This window comes from Pristiophorus japonicus, chromosome 1, assembly GCF_044704955.1.
Source record: "Pristiophorus japonicus isolate sPriJap1 chromosome 1, sPriJap1.hap1, whole genome shotgun sequence".
NCBI classification, from domain to species: Eukaryota; Metazoa; Chordata; class Chondrichthyes; family Pristiophoridae; genus Pristiophorus; species Pristiophorus japonicus.
In genome coordinates, this window is record NC_091977.1 from 398354242 (window position 1) to 398377186 (window position 22945).

The 22945-nt window shown below is 46.6% G+C and overlaps 1 protein-coding gene across 1 annotated transcript in view; it reads right to left on the minus strand.

Moving 5' to 3' along the window:
• mcmdc2 (minichromosome maintenance domain containing 2) overlaps positions 1 to 22945 on the minus strand; it is a 163955-nt gene that overhangs the window by 83908 nt on the left and 57102 nt on the right. Inside the window, exon 6 of the mRNA XM_070884760.1 lies at positions 11080 to 11187. Within this exon, the coding sequence (XP_070740861.1) occupies positions 11080 to 11187 (108 nt within the window). The remainder of the gene's footprint in view (positions 1 to 11079; positions 11188 to 22945) is intronic.

Here is a 22945-nt window from a genome sequence, read left to right on the forward strand (position 1 = left end):
TGGCCCTTACGGCTAAGGGGATCAAGGGGTATGGAGAGAAAGCAGGAAAGGGGTACTGAGGGAATGATCAGCCATGATCTTATTGAATGGCGGTGCAGGCTCGAAGGGCCGAATGGCCTACTCCTGCACCTATTTTCTATGTTTCTATGTTTCTAACACCGAATGTGGTACTGAATCTTAAAGGCCAGGAACATTTCAGATTCAGTCCCAGCGAGAGGCGGCGGCAGTCCGAGAGGCGGGAGTGCGTGGTTGGTGAGGCCTATAAAGGCCCAGCGGCAGCGAGAGGCGGTGGCAGTCCGAGAGGCGGGAGTGCGTGGTTGGTGAGGCCTATAAAGGCCCAGCGGCAGCAAGAGGCGTACCTGTGCAGCTACAACGGGGAGAGAAGGCAAAAAAGAAGTAGAAAGAAATCAAAAGGTGACGTCACAGCCAAGAGGGTAAGTGATTGGCTGGTGATTGGTGAGTAGTTTTTCTCTTTTCTTTTTTCTCTTCTATATCAGTGAGTAACTTTTAACATTGTTGTTGCCAATTTAAGTGTATCTAAGGGTTAAGTCATGGCAGGAGAGCTCGGTCGGGTGTTATGCTCCTCCTGTACCATGTGGGAACTCAGGGATGACTCCAGTGTCCCTGACGACTATGTGTGCAGGAAGTGTATCCACCTTGAGCTCCTGACGGTCCGCGTTGCGGAGTTGGAGCTGAGGGTGGATTCACTCTGGAGCATCCACAATGCTGAGAATGACGTGAGTATCACGTGTAGCGAGTTGGTCATACCGCAGGGAAAGGGTCCACAGCCAGATAGGGAATGGAAGACCAACAGGAAGAGCAGTGCAAGGAAGGTATGCAGGAGTCCCCTGTGGTCATCCCCCTGCAAAACAGATACACTGCTTTGGGTACTGTTGAGGGGGATGACTCATCAGGGGAGGGCAGCAGCAGCCAAGTTCATGGCACTGTGGCTGGCTCTGTTGCACAGGAGGGCAGAAAAAAGAGTGGGAGAGCGATAATGATAGGGGATTCAATTGTAAAGGGGATAGGCGTTTCTGCGGCCGCAACCGAGACTCCAGGATGGTATGTTGCCTCCCTGGTGCAAGGGTCAAGGATGTCTCGGAGCAGGTGCAGGATATTCAAAAAAGGGAGGGAGATCAGCCAGTTGTCGTGGTGCACATTGGTACCAACGACATAGGTAAAAAAAGGGATGAGGTCCTACGAAACGAATTTAAGGAGCTAGGAGCTAAATTAAAAAGTAGGACCTCAAAAGTAGTAATCTCGGGATTGCTACCAGTGCCACGTGATAGTCAGAGTAGGAATCGCAGGATAGCACAGATGAATACGTGGCTTGAGCAGTGGTGCAGCAGGGAGGGATTCAAATTCCTGGGGCATTGGAACTGGTTCTGGGGGAGGTGGGACCAGTACAAACCGGACGGTCTGCACCTGGGCAGGACCGGAACCAATGTCCGAGGGGGAGTGTTTGCTAGTGCTGTTGGGGAGGATTTAAACTAATATGGCAGGGGGATGGGAACCAATGCAGGGAGACAGAGGGAAACAAAAAGGAGGCAAAAGCAAAAGACAGAAAGGAGATGAGGAAAAGTGGAGGGCAGAGAAACCCAAGGCAAAGAACAAAAAGGGCCACTGTACAGCAAAATTCTAAAAGGACAAAGGGTGTTAAAAAAGCAAGCCTGAAGGCTTTGTGTCTTAATGCAAGGAGTATCCGCAATAAGGTGGATGAATTAACTGTGCAAATAGATGTTAACAAATATGATGTGATTGGGATTACGGAGACGTGGCTCCAGGATGATCAGGGCTGGGAACTCAACATCCAGGGTATTCAACATTCAGGAAAGATAGAATAAAAGGAAAAGAAGGTGGGGTAGCATTGCTGGTTAAGGAGGAAATTAAGGCAATAGTTCGGAAGGACATTAGCTTGGATGATGTGGAATCTATATGGGTAGAGCTGCAGAATACCAAAGGGCAAAAAACGTTAGTGGGAGTTGTGTACAGACCTCCAAACAGTAGTAGTGATGTTGGGGAGGGCATCAAACATGAAATTAGGGGTGCGTGCAATAAAGGTGCAGCAGTTATAATGGGTGACTTTAATATGCACATAGATTGGGTTAACCAAACTGGAAGCAATACGGTGGAGGAGGATTTCCTGGAGTGCATAAGGGATGGTTTTCTAGACCAATATGTCAAGGAACCAACTAGGGGGGAGGCCATCTTAGCCTGGGTGTTGTGTAATGAGAGAGGATTAATTAGCAATCTCGTTGTGCGAGATCCCTTGGGGAAGAGTGACCATAATATGGTGGAATTCTGCATTAGGATGGAGAATGAAACAGTTAATTCAGAGACCATGGTCCAGAACTTAAAGAAGGGTAACTTTGAAGGTATGAGGCGTGAATTGGCTAGGATAGATTGGCGAATGATACTGAATGGGTTGACTGTGGATGGGCAATGGCAGACATTTAGAGACCGCATGGATGAACTACAACAATTGTACATTCCTGTCTGGCATAAAAATAAAAAAGGGAAGGTGGCTCAACTGTGGCTATCAAGGGAAATCAGGGATAGTATTAAAGCCAAGGAAGTGGCATACAAATTGGCCAGAAATAGCAGCGAACCCGGGGACTGGGAGAAATTTAGAACACAGCAGAGGAGGACAAAGGGTTTGATTAGGGCAGGGAAAATGGAGTACGAGAAGAAGCTTGCAGGGAACATTAAGACGGATTGCAAAAGTTTCTATAGATATGTAAAGAGAAAAAGGTTAGTAAAGACAAACGTAGGTCCCCTGCAGTCAGAATCAGGGGAAGTCATAACGGGGAACAAAGAAATGGCGGACCAATTGAACAAGTACTTTGGTTCGGTATTCACTGAGGAGGACACAAACAACCTTCCGGATATAAAAGGGGTCGGAGGGTCTTGTAAGGAGGAGCAACTGAGGGAAATCCTCATTAGTCGGGAAATTGTGTTGGGGAAATTGATGGGATTGAAAGCCGATAAATCCCCAGGGCCCGATGGACTGCATCCCAGAGTACTTAAGGAGGTGGCCTTGGAAATAGTGGATGCATTGACAGTCATTTTCCAACATTCCATTGACTCTGGATCAGTTCCTATGGAGTGGAGGGTAGCCAATGTAACCCCACTTTTTAAAAAAGGAGGGAGAGAGATAACAGGGAATTATAGACCGGTCAGCCTGACATCAGTAGTGGGTAAAATGATGGAATCAATTATTAAGGATGTCATAGCAGTGCATTTGGAAAGAGGTGATATGATAGGTCCAAGTCAGCATGGATTTGTGAAAGGGAAATCATGCTTGACAAATCTTCTGGAATTTTTTGAGGATGTTTCCAGTAGAGTGGACAAGGGAGAACCAGTTGATGTGGTATATTTGGACTTTCAGAAGGCTTTCGACAAGGTCCCACACAAGGATTAATGTGCAAAGTTAAAGCACATGGGATTGGGGGTAGTGTGCTGACATGGATTGAGAACTGGTTGTCAGACAGGAAGCAAAGAGTAGGAGTAAATGGGTACTTTTCAGAATGGCAGGCAGTGACTAGTGGGGTACCGCAAGGTTCTGTGCTGGGGCCCCAGCTGTTTACACTGTATATTAATGATTTAGACGAGGGGATTAAATGTAGTATCTCCAAATTTGCGGATGACACTAAGTTGGGTGGCAGTGTGAGCTGTGAGGAGGATGCTATGAGGCTGCAGAGCGACTTGGATAGGTTAGGTGAGTGGGCAAATGCATGGCAGATGAAGTATAATGTGGATAAATGTGAGGTTATCCACTTTGGTGGTAAAAACAGAGAGACAGACTATTATCTGAATGGTGACAGATTAGGAAAAGGGGAGGTGCAACGAGACCTGGGTGCCATGGTACATCAGTCATTGAAGGTTGGCATGCAGGTACAGCAGGCGGTTAAGAAAGCAAATGGCATGTTGGCCTTCATAGCGAGGGGATTTGAGTACAGGGCCAGGGAGGTGTTGCTACAGTTGTACAGGGCCTTGGTGAGGCCACAGCTGGAGTATTGTGTACAGTTCTGGTCTCCTAACCTGAGGAAGGACATTCTTGCTATTGAGGGAGTGCAGCGAAGGTTCATCAGACTGATTCCCGGGATGGCGGGACTGACCTATCAAGAAAGACTGGATCAACTGGGCTTGTATTCACTGGAGTTCAGAAGAATGAGAGGGGACCTCATAGAAATGTTTAAGATTCTGACGGGGTTGGACAGGTTAGATGCAGGAAGAATGTTCCCAATGTTGGGGAAGTCCAGAACCAGGGGACACAGTCTAAGGATAAGGGGGAAGCCATTTAGGACTGAGATGAGGAGGAATTTCTTCACCCAGAGAGTGGTGAACCTGTGGAATTCTCTACCACAGAAAGTTGTTGAGGCCAATTCGCTAAATATATTCAAAAAGGAGTTCGATGAAATCCTTACTACTAGGGGAATCAAGGGGTATGGTGAGAAAGCAGGAATGGGGTACTGAAGTTGCATGTTCAGCCATGAACTGAAGGGCCGAATGGCCTACTCCTGCACCTATTTTCTATGTTTCTATGTTTCTATCTCACCCGAGGTGACGATGGTGCACGTGTTCATAAATGTCCTTGGTTGCCCTAGGCTAGGGAGGTGGAAAATTAATTTCCTCTTGATTGCTATCCAGTGATTCCTGCTGGAAAGAGTAGCAAGTTTGCTTGTTGGGACGGGGGCGGGGAGCACTCCTGCTCCTCCTGGCCCACACGCAGTGCTGGAAAACTACTTACCTATTCCATCCAACCATTCTCGCCTCCCTTCAGCTGCCTGGGAAACCCAGGCGGGCAGCATTAAATCTGAAAATATGCAAGGCACACAGCCTCATTAAAATATTTAAATGCACGACCCGCCTCTGGATAGCAGGTTAGTCACCCATCCCAACCTGCCTCCGTTTAAACTGGAGTTTGGGGCGGGATTCCCATTTTTACCTTTTTATCTCCCCCCTACTAGCCCGTCCTAGGAGGTTAAAGGTATCCCCTTTGTGTTTACAACTCCCTTGCCTTTCTGTTTGTCTTCAACTCTTTGTCATCCATTTAATTTTTTTTCTGTGTTTCGTTTTGAGCCACTTTCTCTTGTTATCTGTCCATTTGAGTATTTCTCATTCTTTCTGGCTGTCTCTTTCTGTAGGTCTGTCTCTTCTCCTTCTGTATTATTTCTCACTTTCTGTGCATACCTGTCATACAATATGTGTGGCAGTCTATCTATTTCTTTTGTGTATGTCCTTTTCGCTCTTTCTTTCTGTTTGGCTGTTACATTGTATGCCTCTCACACTCCTTTATTTTCTGTCTCATTTGGGTTTTCTAATAACCTTGCTAGTGCTAGTGCTAGTCCCCTTTTTTTCTTTCTGATCTTATCTGTTATTTTCTGTGTTTTCTTATCTTGAGTGGCGGGTGCATGACATAGAAGGACACAAAGCTGCGAGGTCACATAAGTGCTGATAAGAAAACAGAAGATAGGAAAACACTACTGTTACATATGTAAACATTACCAAAGTGTAAGACTTGCCACCAGGGGGCGCACCTGTGAGAGACCCAAGGGTCACCTGCACACCCTGGGCAAGCATGTATAAAAGGCAGTCTACCATGCTGCTTACTCACTCTGGAGTTACATTAAAGAGACCAAGGTCACAACAGTTTGAGCTTACAATATACAGTCTTGTGGAGTTATTCTGAACATAACAATTGGCAACGAGTAACAGATCACGAACTTTCACGTGGTTATGGCTGCCATTTGTATTCTTGAGAGATTTGTTGAGGGTGATGATTGGGAAGCCTTCGTTGAGCGTCTTGACCAGTACTTCGTGGCCAATGAGCTGGATAAGGAAGAAACCGTGGTCAAGCGCAGGGCGACTCTTCTCACTGTTTGCGGGTCCACGATATATGGCCTCATCAAAAATCTGCTAGCACCGACGAAACCAACAGAGAAGACATATGAAGAGTTGTGCTCACTGGTTCGGGAACACCTCAAGCCGAAGGAGAGCATCTTGATGGCCAGGCATCGCTTTTACATCCGTCATCGCTCCGAGGGCCAGCACGAGGCGAGCTATGTCGTCAATCTAAGACGCCTTGTGGGACCGTGCATATTTGCTGGATTTTTGGGGGAAGTGTTGCGGGACTTTTTCATGCCTGGAGTCGGCCACGAGGTCATTCTTCGCAAACTGCTGTCTGCCGAATCCCTAGATCTGAGTAAGGCCATCACGCTAACTCAGGCTTTCACGTCCACGAACGATAACACTAAACAGATATAATTGCAGCATCGAAGCTCACTGGCAAGTACTGTGCATAAAATAACACCTTCAGCAGGCAGAACTGTACATGACAGGGCCTACACGCCCACAGAAGCCAGACCTAGGATGACTGAGAGTCCACTGTGGGGCGTGAATGCGAATCCATTAACACCATGTTGGTGTTGCGGGGATGATCATCGAGCCCATCAATGTCGATTCAAGCACTATGTGTGCAAGGGCTGTGGAACAATGGGGCACCTCCAGCGAATGAGCAGTCGTGCTGCAACTCACCACATGGCAGGGTCGGCAGAAGATGACCAATCCGGCGCGGATCATGCTGAACGAGTAAGAGAGGCAACTCAACCCGAGGCTGAAGAGGAAGTGTATGGAGTACACACCTTCACCACCAAAAGCCCTCCGATAATGTTAAAAGTCAAAGTAAACAGCATTCCAGTTTCCATGGAATTGGACACGGGGGCGAGTCAGTCAATTATGAGCCAGAAGGCTTTTGAGAAACTGGGGCAACAAGGCACAAAGGCCAAAACTAAGCCCCATCCATACCAAGCTGCGCTCATACCAGTCATTGGCAGTGCGGCAGTGAAGGTATCGTATGATGGAACTGTGCATGATTTATCACTATTGATTGTACCAGGCGACGGCCCAACGCTGTTCAGCAGAAGCTGGCTAGGAAAGATCCAATGGAACTGGGACGACATCAAAGCAGTGTCTTCGGTGGATGACGCCTTGTGCGCCCAAGTGCTAAACAAATTCCCGTCGTTATTCGAGCCAGGCATCGGCAATTTCACAGGTGCCAAAGTGCAAATCCATCTAGTCCCTGATGCACGACCCATTCATCGCAAGGCCCAAATGGCTCCATAGATGATGTGAGAGAAAGTCGAGATTGAGCTGGACAGACTTCAACGAGAGGTGATCATACCGTAAGTCGAGTTCAACGAGTGGGCCAGTCCAATTGTTCCGGTGTTGAAGAGCGATGGGACGGTCAGAATCTGCGGGGACTACAAGGTAACGATCAACTGAGTATCATTCCAGGACCAGTACCCACTACCCAAAGCGGATGACCTGTTCGCAACGCTAGCAGGGGGGGAAGTCGTACACCAAGCTGGATCTAACCTTTGCTTACATGACACAGGAGCTGGCTGAACCTTCGAAAAAATTGACGTGCATCAACACGCACAAAGGACTGTTCATATACCACAGATGCCCCTTTGGGATTAGCTCGGCTGCGGCCATCTTCCAGAGAAACATGGAGAGTCTGCTGAAATCGGTTCCGCGCACCGTGGTGTTTCAAGAGGACATCCTGATCACTGGCCGCATCACCACCGAACACTTGTACAACCTGGAAGAGGTTCTAAAGCGACTGGACAGAGTGGGACTCAGGCTGAAACGCTCCAAGTGTGTTTTCCTGGCGCCAGAGGTCGAATTTCTGGGGAGAAAGATTGCGGTGGATGGCATCAGACCTACGGACTCCAAGACGGAGGCCATCAAGAATGCACCCAGACCACAGAATGTGATGGAGCTGCGTTCGTTCCTGGGACTCCTCAACTATTTTGGTAACTTTCTACCCGGGTTGAGCATTTTGTTGGAGCCTTTGCATTTATTGCTACGCAAGGGTGACGACTGGGTTTGGGGTAAATTTCAAGAGACAGCCTTTAACAAGGCCAGAAACTTGCTATGTTCTCACAAGTTACTTGTAATGTATGACCCGTGTAAACGTTTAGTACTAGCTTGTGATGCATCTTCATACGTGGTCGGTTGTGTGTCACAGCAAGCCAATGTGTCAGGCAAACTGCAACTGGTTGCATATGCATCCAGAAGTTTATCTAACGCTGAAAGAGCCTACAGTATGGTTGAAAAAGAAGCATTAGCATGCGTATACGGGGTTAAGAAAATGCACCAATACCTATTTGGAACTTCGGTTCAAGCTCGAAACCGACCACAAGCCGCTCACTTCGCTGTTCTCAGAAAGCAAAGGTATTAACACCATTGCTTTGTCCCACATCCAAAGATGGGCACTAACGTTATCTGTGTATGACTACGTAATCCGTCACAGACCAGGCACTAAGTACCGTGCTGATGTCCTCAGTCAGCTATCATTGCCCACCACCGGGGTCATACACAGATAACGTTAGTGCCCATCTTTGGATGTGGGACAAAGCATTGGTGTTAATACCTTTGCTTTCTGAGAACAGCGAAGTGAGCGGCTTGCTTCTTGTAATGGATGGTTTTGAGAGCAGACCCGGTTATCTCGATCCTGCCCAGCTAGCGCACGCGACCCCATTCGCTTACCGGGGTTCCCCATGCAGAATTGTTAATGAAGAGAGCCCTCAAAACCAGGCTCTCCTTAGTCCACTCGAGCTCAATGATCATGTAGCAACCCGGCGTCACCGGCATAACGTGTACCATGAAATCGCGGCTGTATCGCGTGACATTGAGGTTAATGACCGTGTTTGTTCTTAATTACGGTCATGGTCCCAAATGGGTTGCTGGCACTGTGTTAGCCAAGGAGGGGAATAGAGTGTTTGTTGTCAAACTTTTGAATGGACAAACGTGCAGAAAGCACTTGGATCAGACCAAATTGCGGTTCACTGACAACCAAGAATAGTTTGAAGAGGACATTACCATCAATGATCCACTCACACACACCCAACCAGCAATCGACCTCGCGGTCAACCACGAGGATGAACCCACCATGCCCGACAGTCTGATCAGACCAGCCACACCACAGTGCAGCAATGATTCGACCGACTCACCCATGCCAGGACTTCAACTCAGGCGATCAACCCGGGAACACACAGCCCCGGATCGCCTCAACTTGTAAATAACTTGTATCTGAGACTTTGGGCGGGGGTGGGATGGGTGGGGGGTGGGGAGAATGATGTTATGTATGTAAACATTACCAATGTGTAAGACTTGCCACCAGGGGGCGCACCTGTGGGAGACCCAAGGGTCACCTGCACACCCTGGGCAAGCAGGTATAAAAGGCAGCCTACCGTGCTGCTTACTCACTCCAGAGTTACATTAAAGAGACCAAGGTCACAACAGTTTGAGCTTACAATGTCCAATTTTGTGGAATTATTCTGAACATAACAACTACAACTGTGAATGCGAGGATTTTTGAGGAGCTAAAATGCAGTACTGAGAGGCATGGAAAAGAGCCCAGCTCACAAATATCTAAGCTCTGGGAACAGAGCAGAAGACAAACCTAAGGCCCCAACAGAAGAGGACAGGACTGTGCAGAGGAAAATTGTTGGATTTGTTTTTCAAAATTACTGGTTCTTAAAATTTATTATGTTCTAAGTTTTATTTTGAGGGTTTATCAATTATACTGTTGAGAACAATTCTCAAATTTGCTGATGACACAAAGTTGTGTGTGGGAGTTAGGAATATAGAATAAAGAGAGTACAGGGTAGTCTCGATACAGTACAGAAATGAGCCCATGTGTGGCAGGTGTCCTTCAATATAGATGAATACAGTGTGACTGATTTGTGTCTGGGTAATTCCAGGGATGTGTGTACCATGCAGGCTTACACTCTTAAAGTTACAGAGTAGGAGAGGGACTGGGTCGCATAGTGGATAAAATATATTGATAGTTCAGTATTGCAAGGCCATAGAGAAAGTGAACAAAGCGTTAAGGTGTATTGCTAGGACAGTTCATTATAAAACTTGAATCTTGGTACAACTGCATTTAGAATATTGTCTCCATTTCAGTCCCTTCACTTGGCCAGTGATATCAAGGCCCTTTAGAAGATTCAGCAAAGAGCAACCAGAGACTCTACGGGGGGAATTTTAACTTTTGGACCTGCTAGATCAGCCTGATTGACAATCTTTGCTTCCAGTTGGGTGGGGAACGCTGGAGAAGAGGCCACAGCCTCCGGTAGGTCCAAGCCCTGACCCCGGGGGAGGGGGGTGGGGTGGAGAGGTCTGATTTCAGGGGGGTCCTCCAAACCCTCACCTCCATGGTCGGTCTGATCCCGTGGGGGTCCGATCCCTGATCCCGGGGGAAGCACTCCTGCTCCTCCCGGCCCACAATGAGTGCTCCCGGTGGTTGCTCTCGCCTTACTACAGCTGCTCGGAATCCTGAGGCCTGGGAACCCTGGTCAGCCACAGTTAAACCTGCAAAGGTTAAATACAAGGCTTTCAGGTTACTATCATAATTAAAGTGTCAACCCACTGCCTGGAAGCGGATTGGCTATGCTCCCCATTTCATCTCCATTAAAACTGGAAGTGGTCGGATTGGGGTCAGGATTTAGATGTTTAACATTTTAACCTTCCACCTGAGCCTAATTCGCCTGCTGGGGTTAAAATTTCCCCCTTCATTTCTAAAATACATTAGTGATTTATAACTCCATATTGTGACTAAGGAGGACACGTCATCCAAAATAGATCAATTTTTTACAGCTCGGATGTTTCCTTATGAATATTTTTTTTAATGCATTTGAAATGTATTTTACACAAATAAGGTAGCTGTGCAGTTAAACATGGGAATCTACTAAGTATGATTTGCAAATTCTATGTACCTTTACTTTTATTTCAATTAATAAAGTCATTATATATCTGTCAATAAACAGAATCGGGTGTAAATAAGGCATCAATGGTCAAAATTCCAGTTCACTAATTTGAGTGAAAAAGCACAAATATGAAATGGTATCACTCTAAGAGACTGCTGACCAAAAACAGACATTTACCAGCGACAGAGGAATTTATAACTTAAATGATTTGAGATTATTAACTTTGAAATACTGTTTACCATTTCAATAAAATTGTGAAAACAGAAATTTCAGCTCCATGTTACACTAAAAAAAGCAAACTTACCCCTCAAAAACACAGTGAATGACTGGTATCTAGAATATGATCTGTTGACTTGATTTCCTTTAATAACATCAAGGGCAGCTGCATCAATCATTTCAACAAGCTGTTTGTCTTTAGAAAATATATAAACAAACCAAAAAATATTTTAGCAAATATAGTTTTATTTCAGAGTTTGCAGGAATTAATATTTATATTGACCTTAAATGATACCAGGTCTTAAAGGTTTAAATTATGAAACAGGTTGCATAAAATTTGGTTTGTATTCCCTTGCGTTTAGAAAGTTGAGGGGTAATCTAATCAAGGTGTTTAAAATGATGAGCGGATTTGATGGGATAGATGCAGAGAAACTATTTCCTATGGTGGAGAAATCCAGAACAAGAGGCCATAATCTTGAAATTAGAACTAGGCAATTTAGGCATGAAATCAGGAAGCACCTTTCTACACAAAAGATAGTGGAAATCTGGACAATCTCCCTGAAAAGGCTGTGAATGGTCAATTGATATTTCAAAACTGAAATTGACAGATTTTTGTTCGGTTAGAGTATAAAGGGATATTGAGTAAAGGAGGATGGAGTTGAGATACATATCAGCCATGATTGGGACCCAGGAGAGGCGTGGGTTCGGGGCCCAGAAGAGGCGAGGGCCCAGGGGCAGCATGGGCCAGCCCACACTGCGATATGTATGCGCCCCAGGTCCGTGCAGCAGAGCTGATCTCCAGTCATCTTGGTTAACCCTTTCTAGTGGACCAAGACTTAGCTCTGTCAAGCCCGTATGGTGGCTGGTGTGCAACGGCCAACACATGTTAAAAAAATCCACGCACAGGCATCTTCCACTCTTCAAGATTTAATTCGGGATCTGGAATTTTAGGTCCTTCATTGAAACACCTGTGAACTTTTTGACGTGGAAGCAAGTCATCCTCGATTCGAGGGACTGCCTATGATGATATGATGGTGATGATATAATTGAATGACAGAACAGGCTTGAGGGCCTGAATGGCTTACTCCAGTTCCTATAGCTTGAACAATTAATTATTTAAACTTCCAGCTGAGAGGCTTGCGAGAGCCTTGGGACATTTTACTATGTTAAAGGCAGTATACAAATGCAAGATGTTGTTGTAAAGGGGAAAATGTGCAATTTCTAAAGAGAATTCACATTTTAATTTTTTTTTATTCTATCATATATATGAATGGGACATTAAATGGGAATTTAATATATATATTTCCTGAATAACAATAGAAAATTAAAAGAAAGTATATTTTACTTTACACAGTTTTTCTAAAAATGTAATAATCCAGAATGTTTGTTGAAACAGGTCGTTTAATTTTTTAAAAGTACTATGGGGCTGATTTTCATCAAGGCCTCCGCCCATCCAAGTACCACTGATGGCCGCTGAGGTACCAGACGGTACTTTGGACGGGATATTCAGGAAGAAGGTCCCTCGAAGGTCGGTGGGCAGCAAATAGAAGACGTACACCGCCAATCTGAGCAGCAGTGGGCGGTGAGGTGCTGAAAATCAGCCCCTATATTTTTAGGTTACTTCACATTTCCCTAAAACTTAGGCCTAAGTTTAAAAATCCCCAGTTTCCCCAATCAATTTGCACCAGAGTAACTCACTTAGATACATTTTTTTTTAAGTTTAGTTTTTTTTTCAAAAGGGGATGTTACCTGCCACCGACGTCAGTTTTGGCCATTTAGGCAACATTGGCCAGCTAATAGTTATTCCATTTCTACTTAGGCCAGCGTATGTAGCCACTTCAGAAAACCCTTGTGGAGAGATAAAGAAATCGGCGCAGGTAAGTACACCGGAGGCCATTCGGCCTGAGATAGGGGCGGGAAGCGGAGAGATGTTGGGGAGGGCATCAAACTGGAAAATAGGGGTGCATGCAATAAAGGTGCAACAGTTATCATGGGTGACTTAAATATGCATATAGATTGGGCTAACCAAACTGGAAGCAATACGGTGGAGGAGGATTTCCTGGAGTGCATAAGGGATGGTTTTCTAGACCAATATGTCGAGGAACCAACTAGGGGGGGAGGCCATCTTAGACTGGGTGTTGTGTAATGAGAGAGGATTAATTAGCAATCTCGTTGTGCGAGGCCCCTTGGGGAAGAGTGACCATAATATGGTGGAATACTACATTAGGATGGAGAATGAAACAGTTAATTCAGAGACCATGGTCCAGAACTTAAAGAAGGGTAACTTTAAGGAATGAGGCGTGAATTGGCTAGGATAGATTGGCGAATGATACTTAAGGGGTTGACAGTGGATGGGCAATGACAGACATTTAGAGACTGCATGGATGAACTACAACAATTGTACATCCCTGTCTGGCGTAAAAATAAAAAAGGGAAAGTGACTCAATCGTGGCTCTCAAGGGAAATCAGGGATAGTATTAAAGCCAAGGAAGTGGCATACAAATTGGCCAGAAATAGCAGCGAACCCGGGGACTGGAAAAAATTTAGCACTCAGCAGAGGAGGACAAAGGGTTTGATTAGGGCAGGGAAAATGGAGTATGAGAAGAAGCTTGCAGGGAACATTAAGACGGATTGCAAAAGTTTCTATAGATATGTAAAGAGAAAAAGGTTAGTAAAGACAAACGTAGGTCCCCTGCAGTCAGAATCAGGGGAAGTCATAATGGGGAACAAAGAAATGGCAGACCGATTGAACAAGTACTTTGGTTCGGTATTCACTAAGGAGGACACAAACAACCTTCCGGATATAAAAGGGTTCAGAGAGTCTAGTAAGAAGGAGGAACTGAGGGAAATCCTTATTAGTCGGGAAATTGTGTTGGGGAAATTGATGGGATTGAAGGCCGATAAATTCCCAGGGCCTGTTGGTCTGCATCCCAGAGTACTTAAGGAGGTGTCCTTGGAAATAGTGGATGCATTGACAGTCATTTTCCAACATTCCATAGACTCTGGATCAGTTCCTATCGAGTGGAGGGTAGCCAATGTAACCCCACTTTTTAAAAAAGGAGGGAGAGAAAACAGGGAATTATAGACCGGTCAGCCTGACATCGGTAGTGGGTAAAATGATGGAATCAATTATTAAGGATGTCATAGCAGCGCATTTGGAAAGAGGTGACATGATAGGTCCAAGTCAGCATGGATTTGTGAAAGGGAAATCATGCTTGACAAATCTTCTGGAATTTTTTGAGGATGTTTCCAGCAGAGTGGACAAGGGAGAATTAGTTGATGTGGTATATTTGAACTTTCAGAAGGCGTTCGACAAGGTCCCACACAAGAGATTAATGTGCAAAGTTAAAGCACGTGGGATTGGGGGTAGTGTGCTGACGTGGATTGAGAACTGGTTGGCAGACAGGAAGCAAAGAGTAGGAGTAAATGGGTACTTTTCAGAATGGCAGGCAGTGACTAGTGGGGTACCGCAAGGTTCTGTGCTGGGGCCCCAGCTGTTTACATTGTACATTAATGATTTAGACGAGGGGATTAAATGTAGTATCTCCAAATTTGCGGATGACACTAAGTTGGGTGGCAGTGTGAGCTGCGAGGAGGATGCTATGAGGCGGCAGAGTGACTTGGATAGGTTAGGTGAGTGGGCAAATGCATGGCAGATGAAGTATAATGTGGATAAATGTGAGGTAATCCACTTTGGTGGTAAAAACAGAGAGACAGACTATTATCTGAATGGTGACAGATTAGGAAAAGGGGAGGTGCAACGAGACCTGGGTGTCATGGTACATCAGTCATTGAAGGTTGGCATGCAGGTACAGCAGGCTGTTAAGAAAGCAAATGGCATGTTGGCCTTCATAGCGAGGGGATTTGAGTACAGGGGCAGAGAGGCGTTACTACAGTTGTACAGGACCTTGGTGAGACCATACCTGGAGTATTGTGTACAGTTTTGGTCTCCTAACATGAGGAAGGACATTCTTGCTATTGAGGGAGTGCAGCGAAGGTTCACCAGACTGATTCCCGGGATGGCAGGACTGACATATCAAGAAAGACTGGATCAACTGGGCTTGTATTCACTGGAGTTCAGAAGAATGAGAGGGGATCTCATAGAAACGTTTAAAATTATGACAGGTTTAGACAGGTTAAATGCAGGAAGAAGGTTCCCAATGTTGGGGAAGTCCAGAACCAGAGGTCACAGTCTAAGGATAAGGGGTAAGCCATTTAGGACCGAGATGAGGAGAAACCTCTTCACCAGAGATTGGTGAATCTGTGGAATTCTCTACCACAGAAAGTTGTTGAGGCCAATTCACTAAATATATTCAAAAAGGAGTTAGATGTCGTCCTTACTACTAGGGGGAATCAAGGGGTATGGCGAGAAAGCAGGAATGGGGTACTGAAGTTGCATGTTCAGCCATGAACTCATTGAATGGCGGTGCAGGCTCGAAGGGCCGAATGGCCTACTCCTGCGCCTGGGCTAGGGGCGGGAGCAATCGAACGGGGTGTGTGGGTGTGGTGTGGCTGCTTTGTGAGGAAGGAGGGAGAGTTTAGAGCTTTAGTGCAAATAGGGAAACAAAAATTAGCTGTTACCAGCTACATTTTTGACAGAATTTGGCCTATAATGGAGGGAGAGCAGGAGGCGTCACAGCATGCTGTGGAGACTGATACTGGCAAGAGCTGGGAGAGGAGTGCATTGGAGGATGCAAAAGAGCAAGGAGGTTCTCGGACGAGGCAAATACCTTCCTCCTGCAGGAGATCGCGTTACGCTGGGGTGACTTGACCCAGGGAGGGCGTGGGAAGCCCACCCCAAAGGCCTACCATAAGATATGGGCCGAGATAGCAGTGGTGGTCTCGTTGGCGACCAACGAGGTGTGTGAGGGCAACCAATGCTGCAAACGATGGAACAACATTGTGGGATCCGCAAGAGTATGTACTACATTTATTTACATGCACTTATGTATTTATATAATTTGATTTGTAAAAGTCATGAGTGACTATCAGCAGATGTGAGGTCTTCCACTTTTACCGGGAATGTTGTAGTCAAAGCCTGCGGTCACGGTGCATGTCTTTAGGTAAAGAATGATAATTAGCATAATAATCATGATTACATCTGTTGGTTATGTGTTGTCTCAGTCTCTGTGACAGTACCTAGCAATGATATCACGCAATGACCTCATGCTATGTTGTCCTGTCACCTTTTACAGAAGAAGCTATCGACGATGAGGTCCGTGCAGAGGCGAACGGGTGGGGGGGCCATCAGTCATCAGCGACATCACTGACACGGAGGAGTGGGTGCTCACACTCATGGGGAAGCACCCTCGGATGGCCACGCAAGCATCTGCAGACCCCAAAGTGATGCGATGTGAGTAAAGTTTACACCATTGCATGATGTAAAGTCAATAGATGCCACACCCACTCATATCCGAACAATCATATATGATAGATGATTTCTAAAATTGTTTTAAAATGATGCTGGTCTAATTAAAATCATTGCAATGCACAATGTGTTGATGGTCATGAAATGTCATGTCTGTGATGATCTTGAAAGTGGTGGTGCTTTTGTCATGCATATGCTGTGTGTAGCGCTGGAATCACCTTGTGGCCCTAGCACCCCCTTCTCCTCTAATAACCTCATTTGTGTTTTGCAGCTCAGCCAGCAGTGCAGCCCCAGGCAAGACCACGGAGGCCAGAAGGTGGGGGTGCAGGGCCGGACTCGCCGGACGATCCTACATCTGGTGCCGGGGAGCTCCGATTCTCCCCCGTCAATCCACTGGGTCTTTTCTCTACGGATGAGAGTGCAGACTTCGAGGAACCTGCATCGCCACGCTCCAGGCCATTCCACCCCAAAGCCATCTAGTGCTCCTCTGGTCATTCCCGCCTCCACTCTGGAGGTGCCGGCCCCAAGCACCTTGCCACAGGGCATCCCATTTGTCCCCAGGACGGCGCCGACCCCGCAGAGGTTTCGTGGACGGAGAGATGGTACAGTTGTCCAGGAGGACTGTAGACATTGGTGACCAGCCCCTTGATGCATTGGGGGGCATATCCCGACAGCTGGCCACCATGACTGAGTACGTTGCGCGGATGGCGGAGGCCCTGGATGCGATAGCCAGGAACACTGCTGGCACAGGCCACCCAGTGGTCCCCGAGCGCGGCACTCCACCCCGAGGTTCCGCACTGGATCAGAGAATGTTCCCCCCTCGGCACTCCCCGCTCCCATACCCATCCAACCTCTGCCTTCACCCCCCCCCCCAATGAGGCACCGCCTGAGGAGTTCTTCGGCCAGGTGGCATAGAGCGAGGAGGGGAAGGGTTGGAGGAAGGGAGAAGAAGGGGCAGGGGAAGGAAAGTGAGGTGCATGTCCATAGGTGAGGGCTGTGTTATATCTCCATCTGGGTATATACAATTTGTTGTAATGTATGGGGGGGAAGGGACCACCCTCCTGCTTTGCATTTGTATTCTGTGTTGCTGGACATGTTGACGATTTGATTGATGTCAATGGTCGAAAAAGTGGTGTGTAGGCAGGGGTGGGGTGATTTTGGCCGTGATACTTATGATTTCAGACCAATGTTGGTATAAATTTATTTTACTGAACATAACCTTGTTGCGCATTGTCTCAGATAGCTGGACCATTACACACTGGTGATTCCTTAACATGAAAGGGTTAAATAAAACTTAACTTCAATCAACATAAACTTTAACTGGCACCAAGGTGATGGCCACCATTGATGTCTGAGCTGCAAACACACAGCAGTGTGTCAGTGTTGTCACTCACAGCAACGTTCTTTCAGGTAAATTGTTCAGATATCAGCTCCTGACGTAAGAGTCTTGCAGCTATGTAGCCCCCAGGGACCCTTTCCTGCAGTCTGGATGGGGGTGTGGGCATGGTTGCATAGCCAGCCTGATTGTCTGGCCCTAGGTCAGCATCCACCCCTTCGTCTTCCTCTTCCTCTCTCTCCTGAGGTGGAGCATCAGTGCCTTCTGGCAATTCTTGGCCCCTCCTGATAGCCAGATTGTGCAACATGGAGCACATGACCATGAATTTAGCTACTTGCTCAGAGTTGTATTGTAGTTCCCCTCCTGAGTGGTCCAGGCATCTGAAGCGCTACTTAAGCACAGTTATTGTTTTCTGGACCACATTGCGTGTGTCTCTGTGGCTCTGGTTGTATCGCTTCTCGGCCTCGGTGTGGGTGTCACGCAGGGGTGTCATCAGCCAGGTGGCTAGGCCATATCGGTTGTCACCAAACATCCAACATTGCCCTTGTGGCCGACTCTTAAACATGTCAGAGACAGCGCTCTCACGCAGGATGTGAGCCTCATCGAAGCTGCCTGTACATTTGGCATTCACTGCCATTATGATCTGGTTGTGGTCGACAACTAGTTGGACCTTCAGGGAATGAAATCCTTTTCTCTTACGAAAAAGCTCTGGGTCCTGAGAAGGTGCCTGCATGGCGATGTGAGTGCACTGTATTGCTCCCTGCACCCTGGGGATCTTAGCAATGCAATAGAATGCTCCAGTCGTGTCAGTCTGAGCCTCCGTGGTCATGGGGAAGCTGATAAAGTCCATCCTTCGCATGTACAGGGCCTCCATGACCTGTCTAATGCGGTGATGGGTGGAATGGTGAGACAGAGGGGAAATCTCGACCGTGGAGGCCCAAAAGGAACCGGACACGTAGAAAGACAGTGCCGCGGTGTCCTTGACCTTGACTGGCACTGATGTCCTGATGGCAGGCTGCATATGTGGCCTGATGAGCTCACATATTTCATTGACCACCACCTTGTGGAAGCGCAGTCTCCGAAGGCAGGAATGCTCGGACATGTCGAGGTAAGACCTCTTCTCCCTGTAAGTGCGGGGTGTGTATGGTCTGGACCTCCTCCTCATTCTGGCACGTCTTAAATTGGGCACATAATGATGTGCATCACACATTGAGTCATTTGCACTCTGCAGCATCTGCGTATTAATTGATGCAGGTTGAGAAATGGCTGGCCCCATTGCAATGAAAGTATAATAGCGATTGATCAGAAGCAATAATTTCCTCACCAAAATACACATACAGTAAACCCCAATAGTCCAGAGTCTGCAAATATGTCTGTTGAGATGGTCACTTCACCTGAGAAGAACTCCAGAGTCAATCCAAACTCCCCCAAAGTTGAAGCAGCCTTTTGAATGAAGCAACCTGCGATTTTAAAAATGGCACCCACACCGCTGTAATTCGTTCAGAACAGTTCCACGTTTTCAGAGCGGTATTTTGGGCGAGCAATATTGTGGACGAGATGTGTGCGAGGCGGTGAAAGTGACACTGGGCGATCTCCTGGGCGTTAGTTTCAGCAAATGTGATCTTTACGACAAAAAAAAAGTGGGCGGTCGGTATTATTGAATCTCAGCGTTAATTACGTGCAGAAACTAATGCTGGGCGATATTATGGGCGTAGATTTCACCAAATTCTGATGATTCCGCCCCAAAAAAGTGGGCAGGCGGTATTATCTTTTCCCGGCGTTACTGTTATGTATTAATGCTTGGGGGTCACCAGACACCAGAGGGCGCTGTGGTCAGAGGCCATCGGGCTGCACGCATGTGGCATGTGTGCTTGGTCACCTGTATATAAGCTGGGTGTCTTTGTCATGCAGGCACTCTTGCAGGTTGAAATTGAACTTGACAAACTCCAGCGTGAAGGGATCATATCACCGGTCGAGTTTAATGAGTGGGCCAGTCCTATTGTTCCTGTGTTGAAGAGTCATGGCACTGTCAGGATCTGTGGAGACTACAAGGTTACGATTAACCGATTTTCGAAACAGGATCAGTATCCGTTACCTAGGACTGCTAGCTGGTGAGAAGTCGTTCACGAAACTGGATCTGATGTCGGCCTATATGACCCAGGAGCTTCTCGACACTTCGAAGAAACTCACCTGCATCAACGGCCATAAAGAATTGTTTGTCCACAACAGGTGTCCTTTTGGAATTCGTTCGGCTGCAGCCATATTTCAGAGGAATATGGAGAGTTTACTGAAGTGCATTCCTAGAACTGCCGTGTTTCAAGATGTCATTCTGGTCACAGGTTGCGATACTGCTAAACATCTGAACAATCTTGAAGAAGTCCTACAGCGTCTGGACAAAGTGGGACTCAGGCTGAAATGCTCGAAGTGTGTATTCATGGCACCTGAAGTCGAATTCCTCGGGAGGAAGATTGCTGCTGATGGCATCAGGCCCACTGATTCAAAAACCGAGGCCATCAAAAATGCACCCAGGCCTCAGAATGTGACGGAGCTGCGTTCGTTCCTTGGGTTACTCAACTACTTTGGTAATTTCTTACCCAGCTTGAGCACTTTAGTAGAACCACTGCATGTGTTACTAAGAAAAGGCGACAACTGGGTGTGGGGTCCATCTCAATATAGAGCCTTTGAGAAAGCCAAAAATCTGCTATGATCAAACAAGTTGCTTGTTCATTATGATCCATGTAAGTGTCTTGTATTGGCCTGTGATGCTTCATTATATGGGGTTGGCTGCGTACTCCAACAAGCAAATGAATCCGGCAAGCTACAATCTGTTGTGTATGCTTCGCTTCGAGAAGTCTGTCTAAAGTGGAAAGAGCTGACAGTATGGTAGAGAAAGAAGCTTTGGCCTGTGTGTATGGGATAAAAAAAATGCACCAGTACCTGTTTTGAACTAGAAACGGATCACAAGCCACTCATTTCATTGTTTATTAATACCAATGCATTGTCGCATTCAAAGGTGGGCGCTGACATTGTCTATCTATGATTACGTCATCCGTCATAGACCTGGTACTGAGAATTGTGTTGATGCAGAGTCATCTGTTCTTACCCACAACTGAGATGGAGATGCCTCAACCTGCAGATCTACTGTTAGTAATGGATGCTTTTGAAAGTGAAGGAACCCCTGTCACTGCTCAACAAGTTAGGATCTGGACCAGCCGTGACCCTATTTTATCAGTTGTGAAACGGTGTGTACTCAGTGGTGATTGGTCTGCAATACCTATGGAGATGCGTGAGGAGACCAAACCTTACAACCGTTGCAAGGATGAGCTGTCCATTCAGTCAGACTGTTTACTGTGGGGTAATCATGTAATCATGCCTAAGAAAGGTCGAGAAAAATTTGTACGTGAACTTCATAGCACTCATCCTGGTATTGTCATGATGAAGTCCATTGCTAGGTCTCATGTATGATGGCCTGGAATTGACTCTGATCTGGAATCATGCGTGCATCAGTGCAATACTTGCATGCAGCTAAGTAAAGTACCAGCGGAATCTCTGCTGAGTCTTTGGTCGTGGCCATCCAAACCATCATGGTCGAGGATCCACATTGATTTTGCGGGCCCGTTCCTAGGAAAGATGTTTTTTGTCGTAGTAGATGCATATTCTAAGTGGATAGAGTGTGTTATTATGTCATCCAGCACGTCTACAGCCTTCATATCATGTTTGCTACTCATGGTTTGCCTAACATTGTTGTGAGCGACAACGGATCTTGCTTCACAAGTCTTGAGTTCCAGGAGTTCATGAAACTCAATGGCATCAGACATGTGAGATCAGCTCCATTCAAGCCTGCTTCTAATGGTCAAGCAGAGCGTGCCATTCAAACGATCAAGCAAAGTATGAAACGTGTAACTCAGGAATCACTGCAGAGACGGTTGTCATGTATATTGCTCAGTTACAGGTCAAGACCTCATACGCTTAAAGGGGTTCCTCCTGCTGAACTACTGATGAAGAGAAATCTCAAGACCAGGCTTTCTCTTGTTCATCCTGATTTGAACGATTGTGTTGAAAACAGACGTCAAAGTCAGCAATGGTGTCATGATTGTGTTGCCATGTCATGTGACATCTCGGTCAACGATCCGGTTTATGTACTCAACTATGGTCAAGGTCCAAAGTGGATCGCCAGCACTGTTATAGCCAAGGAGGGTAACAGAGTGTTTATTGTCGTGCTCAAGAATGGGCAAACATGCAGGAAACACCTTGACCAGGGTAAACTGTAGCACACGGATAAACTGGAACCAAGTGAGGAAGATGCAGTCAGTGACCAACCAACCATTGTTCACTCATCAGAGGACTCTGTTGACATTACTGACTTCTGAACCTTCAGTCTCTGATGTGGTCATGACCACTCCCATCAGATCGGCTACTCAGCCCTCAGTCTCAAAGGACTCAGAACGCTCGCCCAGAGCCAAAGTTGAATTGAGACAATTAACTCGTGAGAGGAAAGCCCCAGACCATCTTAATTTGTAAAAAGACTATTGTTAAGATTTTAAAGGGGGATGTTATGTAATGTATTATGCTTGGGGGGTCACCAGACACCAGGTGGGGGCCGTGGTCCGAGGTCATTGGGCTGTACGCATGTAGCATATGTGCTTGGTTACCTGTATATAAGCTGGGTGTCTTTGTCAGGCAGGCACTCTCGGGCTGGAATAAAGATGGATTAGGTTGCACCTGAGTGAGTTTACAGTAACCAGACTCTTGAGTCATTACAGTTACACACATGGGGAAAGTAACGCTCGCCGATAAGTGAACGAAAAATGGGCATCAGTTTCCATTTTATGGCTAAATGGGCGATATCTGGGTGTTATACGTCATTTCAGTGGTAACATGGACATTAAGTGGGCGTTATGCATGCAAAAAAAGTGTAAAATCTAGCTCTTGATCTGTCTCTGTTCAGTGCCGTGCCTCAGTAACCTTCCTCATGGGAGGAGCTGGCTATTGTTCTCAGAACAGTGTCCGATCTGTAATAGCCGATTGCCAACGCGCAGCACTACTGCGCATGCGCGGACATCACTAATCACCCTGCGCATGTGCAGACGTCCCGGAACATTTTCCAGCGCAAAACGCAGGCTCCACCCGAGTCGACAGGCCACGCTGTGCGACTGCAGTGAAGAGGCCAGACAGCGGCCAAAGTTGCAACTAAACTAAAAAAAATCCTAACTAACTCACACTGACGCAAATTAAATGTGCAGAATGGGG